The sequence below is a fragment of the Acanthochromis polyacanthus genome, chromosome 23 (genome assembly GCF_021347895.1).
Source record: "Acanthochromis polyacanthus isolate Apoly-LR-REF ecotype Palm Island chromosome 23, KAUST_Apoly_ChrSc, whole genome shotgun sequence".
Classification (NCBI taxonomy): domain Eukaryota; kingdom Metazoa; phylum Chordata; class Actinopteri; family Pomacentridae; genus Acanthochromis; species Acanthochromis polyacanthus.
In genome coordinates, this window is record NC_067135.1 from 9,372,928 (window position 1) to 9,391,143 (window position 18,216).

Genomic DNA, 18,216 nt, shown 5'->3' on the forward strand with positions numbered 1-18,216 from the left:
ATGGGCATTACACAAGTAGAAAATAACAATATACATTATGCAGTTCATTTGTTTAATTCTCTATATGTACATTTGCATCCTCTTTCAGGGGTACAAAGGTTCCAAAGGAGATATGGGAATGCCTGGAGCTTCAGGAGACAAAGGAACAACCGGCTTACCTGGCTTACCTGTGAGAATCCCAAATACTCACATTCAGACAAAAAAAAAACAAACTCTGCAATGTCTTTGTGTCTCATTAGATAGAAATGATCCGTCTCATGAAATTTTTGTTCTTCAGGGTGTCAACGGGGTGAAAGGGGATAAAGGAGATCCAGGACTACCTGGTCCTCAGGGTCCTTCTGTGAGTAACATTTTGTAACCACGTCATTAATACACTGTAAAAGTCAACTCAGTAAAAAAAAAAAAAAAAAATGGCAGCAAGGGTGTCAGGAGAAGAAAAAAGTTAAGCATGGTAAAAATGTTGTAATGTTATGCAAAATTGTGTAAATAAAACTGTTAAATTATATCAAATATCAATCATAATACAGTAAAACTGTGTTAATGTCTGCTCACAGACTGTAAAAGAGCTAAATATTTGTTAAAATAATGATTTTTGTGTTGACATTACTCCCAGTTTTAACATGTTTGTTTTATACAGTCAACATGTTAATTATTTTTTCTGTGATTTTACTAGATATTTTCTGTAATTTAACAAAACCAGAAAAATCTGTAAAGTAAAATTAAGAAACTTTAACATTTAAAGTCTTTAACGTACATTTTTTTTGTATAAATCTTTGTTGTTGATTTAAATACTGCAACAAATGTGTAATTTTAACAAGTAAATGTAGAAGAACAAAATGCAATTTTTATACATTTTCTGTGAGTTTACTGTATGTTATACATATTTTCTAGAATGCAACTAAAAAAACAGAGAAATGTGTAAAATGAGAGTTTAAAATGATGCTTGACAAACATACATATTTTTTCTTAATTTTCATATTACAGCAAATATCTGGAAAGTAATCCGCTCATAAAAAATAACAAATGAATGTTTAGAAAAACACAGATTTTTCATGTGGAAGTTATTTACAATTTTGGCCTGTTTTTTTAGAGTTATAGTTAGACTGATAAAAATTAAAATTTTATTTATAAATGTTATCTGTAATTAAACCAAGCAGGAAAAATCCATAGAAAAAAAACCTGTTGAGAAATATTTAAAAATGTTCAGTTTTTACAGCGGACACTAATTTTTACAGATGCTATTTAGAGCAAACTACTCTGCAGAATATTGTTATATATAATAGTGGGAATATAAAGTTTATTTACAGTCTTTTAACCTTGTTGATTCATTATTTGGTAGCATCATTTATATATCTAATATTTTCAGATTATCGGCCCTCCAGGAGCACCAGGGCCTCACGGACCCCCAGGACCTATGGTGAGTTTCTGTGGATACCAGACATCACCTTACTTGACTCTTGAACTTGTTTTATGGCACTTATCCAGGTTGATTTCTCCTGACTACATCCTTGTTTGTGTTGTATCTACTCTCAGATGAAAGTGTCTGCTAAATGAAATTGTAGAACTGTAGAATTGTAGCTTAGATTCATTGTAAAACTCATTTAATCACATAATATAGAGCTACGGGACGCTGATCTAATGAAATGGCAGCGATATACTTCATAACAGACTGGAATGTAATGAGGTGTCAACACTTCTCGATCTTACTGTGGTAAACAAGTCTGTTTTAATTCAGGTGTTTTTAATTTTTGCCCTGCAGGAGTAATAATACGATGGCTCAGTGCTGTCATGGCAAATAAATTAAATGCAGTAACACTCGGTAGACACAGTATGCACTGCAGGGTTATTTGGTTCATGCTAGGATAAGTTTACATGGTGGTAAACATAGAAGTTTTTCAATTCTGACCTCAGAAAGTTTCTAACAGTAGTTTGTTACAGCACAGTTTTCTTTTTAAAAGCTTTGATGGCTAAATGACCAAATCCATCTGGTTAGTACACTGTATTAACTTCTGTGGGTGTTTGGGGTCACTGTAACAGATATTTTCTTCAGCTGACAGTCCCTGACTTCATCTGTCTTTGTCTGTTGCCCAGTATACCAGTCTGATTTGTGTGTAATTCCACTTCAGTGTTTGTTTATATAAAGGCACCTAGAAACAGAGTAAATATAAAACACAGGGTGGAGCATTTGTACGGACTTGACTGTGAGAAATTTCATGGTGCTGCACAGAATACAGAAATGATCACTGGTGTAAAAGATGGAAAATTAATTTCATGGAAGAAAAACAGGAATTACATTTCACAAGCTAATTTTCTGCCACTTTTTATTGGTTTTCAGGGACCCCATGGCTTCCCCGGACCCAAGGTAATGCTTAAGAAGGAAATAAACTTCACATGTATGACACCAAGTTCAGGCAAATCCAGGTTATTGTGAATATGATTAAACCAAAATGAGCACATTTTCTAACCATGAACCTCTTTTAAATGTTGCAAGAGCACATTGTTAGTGTTTATCCATGCAGTTTTATGTGTTTTCCAATTGTAACGCATCCTGTAAATCCAACTGTATAAATAGTTAGTGAACATTTGTCCACATTGTAATATACTGTTCTTGTACTCACACTTGCATATTTCTTTAAAAGTCCCCTTTTCAGCAAGTGTATCAAAGTCTTTATCCCAGGGTTGTTCTAAAAGGGCTGTTTTGCTCTGAAAAACAATGAGCTGCTGCTGTCCCCGCCCCCTTCAGAAAGAAAACTCTCTCTGCATTTGTAATTGACAGCCAGAACCATGGGTGGAACTTGTATTTGCTTGTAAATCTGAAGCTATCCAGTTGTTGGGGAGCTTGAGGATCATCTTCCCACCTTTAAAAACCATCAAACAACCAGAAGACACAATAAAAATGGATTTTCACCATGTAGGACCTTTAAGGTGTCTTGGCAGCACAGTTGTGGACACGAGGAGACTCCGGCTTACTTGATGTTTCTGAAACTTTTAACTGCATCTCATGATTGGAGTTGCTCAGATGTTATGGAGATGAGACATATTTGGTGAATGTAATTACAACATATGTGAAGAGCCCAAGCAAACAAAGGCCAACTGGGTAAATCTATATAATTCAGTAGAGGTTGGCTGCTTAATTAAGGGGTGTTAAAGAAGATATTTCTGGCTCGGCAGAACTTCACAGCAACTGTAAAGCAGAATGACAGACACAGACGCTATTGCAGATACAGTGACTGTTTCATGTTCTCCTGCTTCCTTTGTTTTCCAGGGTGAAGGTGGTTTACATGGTGCGAAGGGTATAAGAGGAGAACCGGGACACAAAGGAGACCGCGGGCCTTTGGGTCTCCCCGTAAGTATCACCAACCACACAGCCCTTCATACCACCAGACATCCATAGAAATACCTTATTTCTATTTTAGCCCTGCCACATTTCTTATTGTGTACTAGGGCACACGTTCGGGTGTGTGTTTGTGCGCGTCTATAATGGCTTCTCCATGTTCTGTCCTCATTTTCATTTGCCTGGGCTGACTACTTTGCCAAGCTCCCTGTAACACACAGTGTAATTTTGTTGTTGTGAACCCTGCCATCAACCTGTCCTAATAACAGTATTCATCTGGTACTAATCCCGCCTTGTTCATGTCACTCATACCTCCATAACCACGCAGGGAGCCTCCGGCTTGGACGGCAAGCCCGGAATTAGGGTGAGTGTCATGCAACCAAGAGGCTTCACCACCCAACTTCTACCTACCTCTTTCCCCTCCATACAGACCCTGATTCTCAGTCGACGTTTTTTGTTTTTTTCACTCATGTCACCTCATTCATTCATTCTTCAGAGAAGTTTTTTGCTAGATCTAATGAGTTCAGTTAAACCGCACAGGTTCACAGGATAGTGAGCGAACACAACACTGTCACAGCAGACTCCTGTTTTGTCTCGTGTTGCATTAACAGAGCATTAACACACACTCATACATTAACTATGGCAGCAGTGTTGTAATTGTCCGTTGTGGCCAGTGCACGTCTACTAGTTCTGTGGGCTCTTCGTAGGTCCAACCAGGTGGGAATATTGCACAAAAGTGGAGGTTAAACATGACTCTTGCTTTCTATCTGCTATTTGATCTACAAATTATTCTGACAACCAACCTACTGGTACAAAAACGTAAACTCATGATGATAACATCGCTCTCTGCAGGGCATGGATGGACCTCCGGGTCCCGCTGGTCCAGCTGGGCCCAAGGGTGACATCGTAAGACTTCATATGTCACTGATTATGTAGTGCAAATTAACTTTAATTTAAACATTTTAGCACTGATTTTTAACACGTATTTGTTTGTACTAGGGTGAGAGAGGAGCACCAGGCGAGCCAGGACCAAGAGGACCTTATGGACTACCTGTAAGTGTATTGAGGATATGGTTATGTTGAGCCACATTCGTAGTATAATGCATGTGTTTGCATACATCCAGTAGTGTCATATCAAAGTCAGATTTGTTCATGAAGCACATTTAAGAACAGCAAGTGCCACACAATTAAATGCGCCACAAAAAACAGAGACTTAAAGAAGATACATTGAAATAGTTTGAACACAACAAAAAATGAACTCAGGGTTGTCAGGCTCTACTTGTATCGAACACCAGCTAAGACACATCAAAGTTTCTAAAGTTTGAACAGAAAAAAGGTAGTCTGTTTGGGAGATGAGGAGCAACCACCGCTTGGATCTTGGAACATTTAAAAGCACCATCTTGGTTGACCTCAATGCTCTCACTGAGGAATAATGATGCAAGAGTTGTGCTAAATAAGGCAGCACCAGCTGATTCAAAACCGTAAAAACAAGCTAAATCCGTACTGAAACACAAAGGAAGGCAGTGGAGGGAGGTGAACACTGGTGTTATGTGATCATGCTTCCTTTTTCTGGTAGCCATTTGAATGATTTTTTTTTTTTTATGTACATTTTCTCCCATTTGTTTGATGCTATAGGATCTGTATGTTTGTCCAGGCTTGTACTGAGATGCATGCATTTGTGAAAGTCAGTTGTGTGATGCAAATAATGCTATTTATCTTTTTTGTTGTTGTTGCAGGGAGCTGCTGGAACACCGGGGCTGGATGTAAGTCTGTTTGTCTTTATTGGTTCTGTTTTTATGAGAGCAGAGAATTTAAAAAAAACAAAAACAGGACACCAGAATTACTAATGTAACCGTGAATCAAATACTAAAAATGATACAGGATAAAAGCTTTTCATGATCAAAGTAGCTTATAAGTCTATGAAAGCGTTGACATGATTTCCACAATTCATCTCAGACCTGCACTTTAATCCCACACAGAGATTCAGTACTGATTTAAGATGTTTCTTTAGGGACATTAAACGCTGCTCCAAACCCGATGCTATTTAGCTAATTGTTTAAGGTGTTTATTCCTGCTCAAGGTTAATACATTGAAAGTATTTTTGCACATAAGGAGTTGCTCATTTCCCCTCCTTTTTTATGAGATTTTGCTGTTTTACTATCAAATAAAGTGCCTCTAAAATGTATTCACCCAATTGGAAGTTTTCCCCCTCTCTTGTCTTTCAGCTTGGAATTATGATCAATTTAATTTGGCCTTTGTGACACAAATTTACCTAAAAGATTCTTTCATGTCAAAGTGGAAAAAAGGTCAAGTCCAGCTTCGGTTCTCGGTAAGATTGAATTCTGGACTCTGACTTGATCACTCACCAACATTCACCTTGTCATCTTTGAACCATTTCTGTGTAGCGTTTGCTGTATACTCCAGGCCATTGTCTTGATGGAAAACAAATGTTCTCCCAAGTAGTAGTTTTGTTGCAGACTGCATCAGATGTCCTCCAGTGTTTCCCTATGCTTAGCTACATGCACTGATGTCGCCCTCTACCTTTAGAGGTCTTCCAGAGCCAGCTGCTGAGAAGTACCCCCACATGATGCTGCCACCACCATGCTTCACAATGGGGATGGTGTGTTTGTTATACTGTGCGGTGTTTGGTGTCCACTAAACACTGCAAAAAGCTACATTTTGGTCCCACCTTCTTCCAGCTGACTTCACAATCCTCTACTTACCTTTAAGTGAAAGCTTAGTAAAGATTGAATATGACCTTTTATCAACAGTGTCTTTCTCTTTGCGACTCTGCCTCAAAGCTTTGACTGGTGAAGAATAGTAAACAGTTTCTCTCACCTCAGCTGCTGAAGCTTGTACCTCCTTCAGAGGAGTCATAGGAGTCTTGGTGGCCAACCCCACTAGACTCTTTCTTACACAGTCGCTCAGTTTTTGAGGATGGCCTGCTCTAGTCAGATGAGCCTGTGACTTATCCTTATTAATAATCCTTTGCACTGAGTTGCTTTGAGTGTTCTTTTGTCTTCATGGTGGAGTTAAAGGGAGGAGTACTGATTCACCAGTGACTGGATCTTCCAGATACAGGTGTTTTTATACTACAGTCACTTGAGACACATTCACTGCACTCAGATGATCGCTATTTCAATAACTGTATGACTGCTAGCACAAAATGACTGCATATGTGTTGAATTAAGTGAGTCACTTTAATGTAATCATTTATGTTACACACTATATTTTCAATACTTGACATTACTTTGTGAAATCTGTTTCCCCTTTGACACAAAAGAGTGTTCCTGTAAATTCATGTCAAATAAAGCCAAATTGAATTCATCATAATTTAACGATGAGGATGAATACTTTTTATTGGCATTTTTTTTTACACTAAATATATATATACTCAGGTATTTCTTTGTTTCACTTCCCTCCAATTTCTTGCGGCCTCAGTTTGTGTTTTTGTCCGCTTCCTTCTTTCATTGTCAGAATTCTTCACAGCTTGACCCTGATGTTTTGTCTTTCGATTTCGAGGACAATAAACCCTCGTCTGTCTCTGCTCGGTAAAGTAATGAAGTGGAGTTGTACTTTCACAGGGGTTGCCAGGCTTAAGGGGAGAGAAAGGCGACGATGGGGAAAGAGGAGAAAAGGTAGATGTAGATATGCTGCAATGGCTTCTTAAGTAAAACCCCTTAACATGACAGAGGACTGATGTCAATGGACAGTGACAGGATTTGTAGCGGTTTTTGGTATTTATAGAGTTGCTGTACCCCAGTTTGACGTGGCTGAGTACATTGTATCTGAATGCTAATTGTATTATTTATTTAAATTAGCCTTTTTTCCCCCTACTGATTTCCCTTTACTGTTGCAGATACTGTGAACATGTGTTTTGATAAGGATTCCTTTTTTATTATTGTGCCAATTGGATAAAAGCTCCACATAATGCAAACCCACCTTTGCATAAAATGTCATCACCAGTCCTCTCAAACCAGCCTTTGTTCTCCACTTTTCAATGATTTACCATCTCATTTTTCTTCAAAATCACAAGTCCAATCTCATTGTGAGGCATCTGAAGGTGATTTCAACATATTAGCCCAAACAAGTCCATTGACAACAGGCTCTTAAAATTCATATTTCTTTTATTTTCGGACTTTTCCATGCATGAACACGAATTTAAACATTTCACTTCCTTGAGTTCTTGAGCCTGTTGATAACTCTTCCCTTGCTTGTGTCTACAACAGTCAATATTGTTCAGTGTCTACTGTGTGTGTTTCACTAACAAGTATAATGATTTTTTTGTAGATGTTTTATGTCTTTAAGAAACTGTATCCTCTTCCATGGCATACAAAAGCACTTTGCATCTGTTGTGCTCTGTCAATCTGTGTTTTTAACAGCTCTTTAAATATATAACTATTAATATCCTAGTGCTGCTTCTCTTTCAGGTATTTAGCGCCAAGTTTGACCAACTGATTACAAAAAGTGTTTCTTTAAAAATGCACTATAAGCAGTCAATATTATAGCACTTTTAATCTGTAGTAATGAGTGCTTAGATGAGTTTTGAGCATGAACACAATGCAATATAATTCAATTTGCTGCAGATTCATCTTATTAACCCTCAAGCAACCAAGCTATTTTAGCGACTAAAATGACCGACTGGGGTTATTTATGACCCCACTATATTTTACACAGGAATATGTCTACTTTAGTGCCTCTTTTTGTGCTTATTCCACTCCACTGCATTTTAAGATGGATATTCTGAAATAACCTTCTTTTATTATTCATGGATTTTAATCATTTTTGACATTTTAGACACGCTTTGTCTGCCACTTCTTTTAAAACTTTATTCCTTTTGATTCCTCAATAGTAAATCAAAAGTACATAAAAACAAAATCTATACAAACATCTTGTCTGTATGTGTGTGATGTAACATGCAGAGAAGTATTTAGATTAGGGGCGGCTGTGGCTCAGGTGGCAGAGCCGTTCGTCCAATGCAAGACACTTTACCCACCTTAGCTCCAGTGCTGCCACTTACACTGGTGTATGAATGTGTATGCTGTGTAATGTTGGTGGTGGTCAGAGGGGTTGTAGGAGTGGATTGGCAGCCAGTCAGTCTGCCCCAGGGCAGCTGTGGCTAAAAATGTAGGTCTACCAGCTATAGTGCACTGCAACACACTGAAATATAGCGATTAGAGGTAGAAATAAATAAATAAATCTAAGGCCTACAATAGTGAAAAACCTATACATCTTTCTGGGGTCAAAAGTGACCCCAGACAAGTTTCCATTATCCTTGTCCCACCAGTTGGCCGATCTCTACAAAAAACTATGAGCAGCTGTAGGACAAGTAGATTGACAAATTCATGGTAGGAAACATTTTTCAGATAAAAGATATAAAAATGGCAAATATAATTCTATGGCTGGGGTCATAAATGACCCCACTCGGTCGCTTGAGGGTTAAAAGTAGAATCATGCTCCAAAATAATGTCACATTGGTCAGAAATATGCCTGTGCTGTTACATTTGTCAGTTTTGGTGCTAAAATGTGCTTCTCATATATTTTAATTTCACATTTTTCATTCATATCAGCACATGCTATACCAAGATAATGATTAGAAAACATATTATTCTAAATGGATACAGCTTTTCAGTGTTCAGTAGATTTAGTTCTGTCTTTCTGGAGGTGTTTTTCCCTGCTACTCTTTCTCATCCTTTGCGCCCTTGACACCCCTTTTGACGATGAACTGTTTCCCACTCTTTCCTATTGTACTATTGCCCCCCAACCCCTTTTTTGTCCTCCTCCTGTTCTAAGGAATGTTTTTAGAATTCCCAATATTGTCTAGTATCCCGTCCTATCTAACACTGATCGTGTCTCTTTCTCCTTTGTGGGCCTCCCTTCTTTAATCCCTCCTAATAGCAGTCGTAATTGTTGGAGAAAAAAGTGATTTTAACTTGACCAAACCGTTGTATCCACAGGGGGAGAAGGGAAAGAAGGGCAAAAAAGGGCCTAAGGGCGAGAAAGGAGAACAGGGTGCCCCGGGATTAGATGCACCCTGCCCATTGGTATGTCCCAACTATGAGCTGGACGTGGCCTCCCAGCCGTGCAGAGCGAACAAGGATGAGCTCCCCGTGGCTGCACCGAAACCCAGGAAAAAAACAACCTGAAATTTAAAGTCTATTACTTTACTTGCACAAAAACATGCCATTAGATGCTAAAACAAAAACAAAAACCCAACCTGTAATTGGGCTGGATTGTGTTGTCGGCTCGCTCACGGGGCAGCTCCTCCTTCACCCCGCGCTTGTGTCCGTCGCAGTGGGACGGATGCAGGGGTTGAGGGTGGTCCACCTCTCTCCCAGTAACACTCCCAGGTCATCTTTGCAAACAGGGTTTCCGGGGATTTAAGGGTGAAAAGGGGGAACCAGGGCAGCCAGGTCTGGACGGGCTGGATGCCCCATGCCAATTGGTACAGTATCTCTCTTCTTCCTAAACCTCCTACCCAGTGCATGCCGCTCACCTTCACTGAAACGAAAACCATGCATGACTTGAGAGCTTGACAAGCACGAGAACACCTTGATTTTAAATTTCCGTTCATCAGTTGTTAACAAAACGACACTCAACTCAAACATATATCTCACTAATATCCTGATCGCAAGCAGCCTCTTTTAGATAAAACACATCCTTAAGACTGAAATATGCAAAATAAACATAATCGATACTTCAATCTGTCCCTCTAACTGAATCCTTTCATTCCCTTTGATTAAAACTTGAAGAATAAAGTTCTACCTGATTCCTCATTGGACCTTTTAACCTGATGCTAACACAGACTCCTTTACTGATGAGACACCCATGCTAAAGGTGCATTGACTCCCTCCTTTACTCTGTTAACTCCTATCCCTCCCTGTTTTTGTACCAATTGGGCCAGACCATGACTAGAAGAGAAAATAAATGATTCATTTTAGTCTGCTACTCCTGCAGACGTATTCACACTGAGGAAATGAATGTTTTTAAATGTGACAATGCTGTGCAATGCATGGACATTCAGACACTATGGGTAGAAATGTGGGTGTTTAAAGTAGAATCATTTTGAGGTGATATAGAGATTTATTTGCACACTGTGTCTGGAAGGTAAGCAAACATTCAAATATCACAAATGTCATCTTTTTAATTCACATCTGCATTTGTTTAGTGGAACCAGCTGCATTCATTTTATGATAAGACTCAGTGATTTTGTTATAGTGTCCCCCAAATCCTGTTATTTTCTCCTAGATCAATGCTAGGTTGAAACTCAACTGCAAAAAAAATCCTGTAATTTTTTTTTTGAAAATACAGACATATGTAATGATATGCCCAACCTTTCTTTCAAATAATGGTAAATATCTGTAAAAGTATTGTTTGACTATTTTTTTTGCTGATTTAAGTACTTTAAAATACTGTTATTTATCATGTAATTAATTATCTCTACAAAAGTGGATGTTATTTACAGGTTGTTGGTTTTTTTTGGTCAATATGTAAATTAGATCTTTTTCACTGGGATTTTAAAAATTATCTGCAATTTACCAAGTGCTGAAAATATTACAGCTCAAAAGGGATTTAAAAAAATCTTAAGTTATTTTTTACAGTGTATGAGGCAGCTATAACAGAATCACTGTGTAGAAATATGAACATTTCTATGTGCATGAGCCGTATTTTGCTGTGTATTTCATTCACGCATGAATGAGAATAAACTGACAGTTGTCATTACATGCCATCAAATATAAGATATTACTCTGACACTCAGACACTCACCAGTGATCTGTTAGACTGGTTATTATTATTTGACTATTTCATGTACAGTATTGAGAGAGAATATTGAGAAAAAAAATGCTGAAAGTGGGCAATAAACTTTTTTAACCCTTTGATGTGCAACATGGGTCAAAAGTGAAACAAATCCAATGTAAAATGGGTATCTCCTGACCTACGCTGTGCATCAAAGGGTTGAAAAGGAAAATATTTGATATTTCAAGCTAAAATGTCACAAATATCTTTATCTAAAGATATCCATAGTTCATGCTATAAAAATTTCAGGCAAATCAGAGATGAGTTGAGGAGATATTATTACAAAAGATGCTCTAAAAATTTGGTAATTTGAGATGAAAAAACCCTGGAGCATCAGATGTTTTTATTTTAACATGGACATAATGATGCAGTTTTGCTCAAGCACAAGTCTGCAGCTTCAGATTGGGAAAACTTCACTACCCAGAAATCCTTTCTGCCTCTGCAAGCTGCAGACAGGCCGCTCATATTTACCAGTTTTTAAATGATCTTAAAAGGACAAGAGACAACACTGATGCAACTTTTGAAGGCTAAACAATCTTCTCACATCAGATCTTGAATTTGTTAACCCAAACATGAGAGTTTCTGACTTGTGCTTATTAACTGGATGCATTTTTCCATGAGAGTCTGACATTTGTTATCAGTGCTTACTGATTAACATATGTGTAAATAGTTCTACACATCATACCACCTCGTTCAGCTCTCACCGTCTATTTGTGCTGCTTTTCTCCCAACAGGGCCCGGATGGATTACCAATGCCTGGATGCTGGCAGAAGGTAAGACAAGAACGTGTTCGAATAACAGCAGTTTGTGCGGAGTGAGCCACATGCAATCTGGAAACTACACTGTAAAACAGAAATTAATAGTAACAAGAAAATATGGCAGCAAAGGTGTGAGAAAAACATACAAAAAGTAGGATAGAAATGTCAGATTCAAAAAGTATAAAAACTGTGAAAATAATTTAAATTTATTCAAGTATACTATAATCAGGAATTCTTGTTTTCTGTGATTTTACTTACTATTATTATTGTTTTGCAAAACAACCAAAATCTGTAAAATAGCAGTTTAAAAAATATTTACTGTTCACAATTCTTCATACAGACTTTTTCCTTTTCTTTTTTCCTTTCATTTTACTAGTTATGTTTTGTGAAAAAAATAATTTAAAAAGTTTTTAAAAATCCGTTTTTATATTTTATCTTTCAAATATTGCATATATACCTAAAAATGGGTATTTTTGTCAACTTAAATAAGGTCCAGTAGGTTAGAAATGTTATTTAAATCCAGTTTTATACAGGTATTTTTCACAGTCAACATGTCAATTAATAGGATTACATTTTATCTTTAATTTAACAAAGTAGAGAGAAAAAAGCATACATGTTACACAATGTTCAGTAAAATTATCTTAAATCTGCATATTTTTATGTAATAAGATGGAAAAACTGGACACTTGTGCTGCCAATATTGAGTTCGCTCTGTCAGTTTTTTGTCTTTTGTCGTGTGTTTCAGCTGCTCTGTGTTTGCATGAGTTTTCCGTCAAAAACGGTCTCACCGTGTCAAACCAGAAACTCGTGAAAACATCTCCGCCTCCATGTCATTCTCTCTCCTGTGTTTCTTTTCTTGCAGTGATCGCTCTAACCCCGAAAACGCATGGAGTTTGTAAATAATGCTTCTTTTTTGGTATTTATAGTTTTTTAATGGAAAACAAGTCTAAAAGAAAAGAAGTCTATGTGTACAATGATACAAAAAGAGATAACCGTCCCGAGTTTCATGCCCTGCGCTGCTTCTACTCGCATCGCCGTGTGGAAAATTTAAAAAAAAAAAAAACGTGTCCGAGTTCAGATCCTCGGCTGGGTGGCAGAACTGGTCTCTTTAGTCTTTGCATGGCTCAGACTGGAGCGTCGCAGCCCGGCCAGATTGGGTTGGAAGGAGGAAGCGGAGGATTTGGGAGGCGGAGGATCTGGACCGGCTCCCTAACACCAAACGCTAGGTGTTGTGTGTTGTTTCGTCTCAACAAGCCTCATTCATGCCATTTTCTCAAAGACTAAAAAGAAAAAAGAGACTGTGCCAAGCAGAACATTGCACCCCTCCTGAAAAAGCATGAGTAGTGTACTGAAACTATATTTATATGTATTGTACATACATGTCACTGTTTGTGGTTGGCTTCTGCAAAAAAAAAAAAAAAAAACAACACTAACTAGAAAAACTACAACCTCAGAGCTTTGAATTAGTAATATCTGCTTTCCTTTAATCTTCCCCAAGGGAGTCACACCGTGGCTGGTAGCCTGAACCTCCCCCCCCACAGAAAGTAAAGCTGTTGCTTGTTGTTACTTTATTGTGGTGATGCCTGCAGAGGGTCAGCAGGTTTTATTCACCGTTGCACTCACGAGGCTCGGCCACACGTCTCCAGACAAGAGAGGAGGGAAAAGCTCGGCGGGCACTGACAGGAAAATGTTGGGTTTTCTGGGGTTTTTTTGGACGGGCAGTGCTTCAGGAAAACCCTCCTCTGAGCGTAGGAATGGATTCTGAGCCTCATCGGTCTCCATGGAGACCAGCTGGACACTTCGAGGTCTACTGAGAGCGTTGCCAGAATGCAATCATCTATTATTTTTCTTCTTTTATTTGCTCTCATTCTTACACATTGTGTATTTTGTGTATAATAGCCTTTGGTGCCTCAAGCTTTTATTCATTCCTTTTTATCAGAAATGTACAACTTTATATCATGTTCCGAGTCAGTAGGAAAGGTGTTTGATTTCAGAAAAGGTTGGATTGACACTGTTTTTCACACGAACTGTTGGATTAGCATGTAGCTTCACCTTCAGCCACCTCGAGTGAACATCCAGCATTGTTGCAAATATGCTATTTTTTCTTTTGGTGATATGGATTATTATTTGTACAGTGTTGTCAGTTCGCTGCATGTTACAGTTACGGATTTCTTAAATGTTGAGAATGAGCGTTGATTTTAAGGGAGTGCATCCGAAGCGTTTCTTTCAAGCATCGGATTTAGCTGAACACACAGTAGCTGGTATCTCACTGCTCTTTTACACCTCGTTTATCGTCTTAAATCGGTAGAAAAACACGCAAGAAAAGCTCAGTTTGACAGATTAGTTACGCAGCAGCTGGACATTCCTTATCCGATGGAGCAACAGGTTTATTTTTCACCATGTTTCTTGCATTCAAATTGCCTTTTGACATAGTCGCTGCTATGCAAGGTGATGCCATATTTTTTTTTCGATATTACAAATATGCATTTACTGTAAGAGCAGATGTGAACATTTTATTGTGATGTAGCAGCAAAGACAGATTTACTTCCATTTTTTTTTTAGATTCTACAGCTCATCTCATTAGCAAAGAATGGATCTGTATAGATTATAATGGTGCTATCAGATGGTAGGTCAACAGCAGCTCAGTGGAAGAAATACACAACAGGTTTCTTTATTGTTTATTGGAGGGGTTTTTTTTGTGCATATATTTTGTGTCTCAGCATTTTAAGTGGTACATTATTTATTTTTCTATAATTTCTTAAATGAAGGCATTTCTCTTTTTTGTTTCTTTCTTCGGTTCTAAACAGCATTCCTTTTTGGCTTCCGATGTCGATATGAAGAAATAAATTTTGGTGAAAACGGTTATGCAAAATGGTGCGACGTGAAGAAAGACCAGTGTGTGTTCACTGTGTGTTTTCTTACAGGCCTTACCATGACATGCATCATTTTTTATTTTCATTTTGTGCGTCAAAAAGTAAAAGAATTAAAAAGCTAACTATGGCAACAAGCGGCCTGAATGCGGACAGGCCCCCAGCCAATGCAACCGTGTACAGTTACAGATTTGACAGCCTTTTTCTCACGCTTTCTCTCTTTTCTCTCTCTCTCTCTTTGCATTGAATGTAGTTTGATATCTGTATAGTGGATTATTAATGTACTGTTGACATGTGTGCTCATTTTGACATAAAGTGCAATTTATACTTTGGTTAATGTGTGTAGCATCAAATGCAGCTTAGACCTCTACAGCTCCATTTGTTCAGTCATGCTACTCCTGTGTACCACTACCTGGAAAGAAAAATGTTTATTTACCAGAAGAAACTTATATAAACCTTGAAGTAAATCTCAATTGACACGATTTTTTTCTGCTTGTCCCTTCACGTATGTTTTCAAGTGTTATTTCCATGACTTAATATGTTTTTGCAATGTGTTTTTTTGTTTTGATTTCCAGCCTTTGTTACAGCATTTGATCTCACAAGGTGCTGTATCTTTAGCATGTGCAGCTATTTTTTTTAATAGATTTGTTTTTTATTCGGTTGATCTTTTGGTTTGTGTTCCTTTGTTGACGTTTCGACTTTAGTGCCAAAATATTTCAAACATTTATTTCCATTTTGGTATCAACAGATGATCTGTTTATTTGTATTACTTTTTGTATTTTTTTGCAGAAATCATCAGAGATTCTCTGAAAAACACATCCTTTGGCCCCAGTTCACTTTAAGAGTAAAAGTATTGTAGGATAATTGAGTTACATGCATTGTTCTTTTGCATTATTGTCAAAGAAATTGATGTTTTGTCTAAAAATCCTACACTTCTCTCCTGTCAGTTGCACTGCAGCCTTACGGAAAAAGGTATATTGCCACATACTTTCCAGAACAAAAATGCAGACTGTAGCAAAAATAGTAATAATAATAAAACAAAATCCACTTTGTGGCTTATGAGTTCTGATTATATTTTTTGGGGTCGTGGTAAATGTTCAGTTTCTGTTCTGCATTTGTTTTTGTTTTTTTTACCCACTTGATTGACATTTCTTTGAGGACCCTTGTGTTCACACATATTTCAAGTTGACATTTCATTTGACTGTACTGTTGGAGCCAAATAAACAGTCTTTCAAAAACATTTAAAAAAAAGATGCGTTTTTATTGGTTGGTTTCATTCAGTAACTTTTGTATTTGGAAAAAATGGAGCCAGTGACTAAAAATCTGTGTAGACCTGTTTATTGCACATATCCAACAGATATAATAAATTCTCTTTATGCAACTGCCAGCAAAAACTATTTTAAAAACGTGTGTGTGTGTGTGTGTGTGGTGTGTGTGTGTGTGTGTGTGTGTGTGTGTGTGTGTGTGTGTGTGTGTGTGTGTGTGTGTGTGTGTGTGTGTGTGTGTGTGTGTGTGTGTGTGTGTGTGTGTGTGTGTGTGTGTGTGTGTGTGTGTGTGTGTGTGTGTGTGTGTGTGTGTGTGTGTGTGTGTGTTTCAAACTGTGATCCCTCTCTGAATGCCAGGTTTTGTTTTCATCTGGAGAATCAACAACTTTTCTCGGACACATAATGGTTAATAATTCTGCCAGCTGCTGTGACAAACCAATGATTGATGTCTGCTGTAAAATGTTTTTACTGAGCCAACATTGTTGCCACAGAAACTACATTTGAAACTCTGGCAAACTGAAATACAAACAGGTTTACCTGTGGTTTGTGTAAACCGGTTTGGTTTGAATGCAGCAGATGCTAATTTGTATATACAGTGGGTACGGAAAGTATTCAGACCCATTGAAATTTTTCACTCTGTGTCATTGCAGCCATTTGCCAAAATCAAAAAAGTTCATTTTATTTCTCATTAATGTACACTCAGCACTCCATCTTGACAGAAAAAACAGAAACTTAGAAATTTTTTGCACATTTATTAAAAAAGAAAAACTGAAATATCACATGGTCAGAAGTATTCAGACCCTGTGCAGCGACATTCATATTTAACTCACATGCTGTCCATTTCTTCTGATCCTCCTCAAGATGGTTCTGCTTCTTTATTGGAGTGCAGCTGTGTTTAAATAAACTGATTGGACTTGATTAAGAAAGGCACACACCTGTCTATATAAGACCTTACAGCTCACAGTGCATGTCAGATCAAATGAGAATCATGAGGTGGAAGGAACTGCCCAAGGAGCTCAGAGACAGAATTGTGGCAAGGCACAGATCTGGCCAAGGTTACAAAAGAATTTCTGAAGCACTCAAGGTTCCTAAGAGCACAGTGGCCTCCATAATCCTCAAATGGAAGAAGTTTGGGACGACCACAACTCTTCCTAGACCTGGCCGTCCAGCCAAACTGAGCAATGGTGGGAGAAGAGCCTTGGTGAGAGAGGTGAAGAAGAACCCAAAGATCACTGTGGCTGAGCTCCAGAGATGCAGTCGGGAGATAGGAGAAAGTTCCACAAAGTCAACTATCACTGCAGCCCTCCACCAGTCGGGGCTTTATGGCAGAGTGGCCCAACGGAAGCCTCTCCTCAGTGCAAGACACATGAAAGCCCGCATAGAGTTTGCGAAAAAACACATGAAGGACTCCCAGACTATGAGGAATAAGATTCTCTGGTCTGATGAGACCAAGATTGAACATTTGGTGTTAATTCTAAGCGGTATGTGTGGAGAAAATCAGGCCCTGCTCATCACCTGCCCAATACAATCCCTACAGTGACACAGGGTGGTGGGAGCATCATGTTGTGGGGGTGTTTTTCAGCTGCAGGGACAGGACGGCTGGTTGCAATTGAAGGAAGGATGAATGCGGCCAAGTACAGAGATATCCTGGAGGAAAACCTCTTCCAGAGTGCTCAGGACCTCAGACTGGGCCGAAGGACTGCAGAGACTGTCGATGTTTTTAAAGGAAGGTTAAAGACTTACCTTTTTAATCAGGCTTTTAACTGATCTTTTAAGCCTTCTTATATTCTGATGTTCTTATCATTCCTTATTTATCATCTTATGTATTTGACGGTTTTTACTTCCCATTATTTAGTTATTACCACATTTATTTATTTGTTTATTTTATTTCTTTCAACTCCAGTGTTTCCTCAGGGGGGGTCCTCCACACTGGGGGCTGTGTCTGGTCTGCTGCTGGGGGTGTTGTCATCGGGTCTCCTCGGCTAGTTGGGGTGCTCCCTACCTCGGTGTGGGGTCCCTGTACCTGCCGTGGTCGGGGGGGTCTGGGTGCCGGCGCCTCCGGCGGGCATGGCCTGGAGCTCCTCCCAGTGTGGACGGCCCGTGTGTGTGTGTGATTCTTATTTTTAATGTTTTTAAATGTTGTACAGCACTTTGCGCTGCTTTTTTTTGTATGAAAAGTGCTTTATAAATAA

General features: G+C 38.4%; 1 protein-coding gene across 3 annotated transcripts in view; it reads left to right on the forward strand.

The window, feature by feature from the left end:
• LOC110965472 (collagen alpha-1(XXV) chain) overlaps window positions 1-15,999 on the forward strand; it is a 177,518-nt gene extending 161,519 nt beyond the window's left edge. For 2 of the 3 annotated variants that reach the window (XM_051943660.1, XM_051943659.1), the window contains exons 22-31: window positions 89-169; window positions 278-340; window positions 1,367-1,417; window positions 2,336-2,362; window positions 3,266-3,346; window positions 4,187-4,240; window positions 4,334-4,387; window positions 5,071-5,097; window positions 6,919-6,972; window positions 9,292-9,695. In XM_051943660.1, coding sequence (XP_051799620.1) covers window positions 89-169; window positions 278-340; window positions 1,367-1,417; window positions 2,336-2,362; window positions 3,266-3,346; window positions 4,187-4,240; window positions 4,334-4,387; window positions 5,071-5,097; window positions 6,919-6,972; window positions 9,292-9,480 — 681 coding nt within the window. In that variant the 3' untranslated portion in view covers window positions 9,481-9,695. Of the gene's footprint in view, window positions 1-88; window positions 170-277; window positions 341-1,366; window positions 1,418-2,335; window positions 2,363-3,265; window positions 3,347-4,186; window positions 4,241-4,333; window positions 4,388-5,070; window positions 5,098-6,918; window positions 6,973-9,291; window positions 9,696-11,865; window positions 11,905-12,751 lie in introns of those variants that run through there. The other variant, XM_051943661.1, reaches the window with a different exon arrangement.
• The last annotated feature ends 2,217 nt before the right edge of the window (window positions 16,000-18,216 follow it).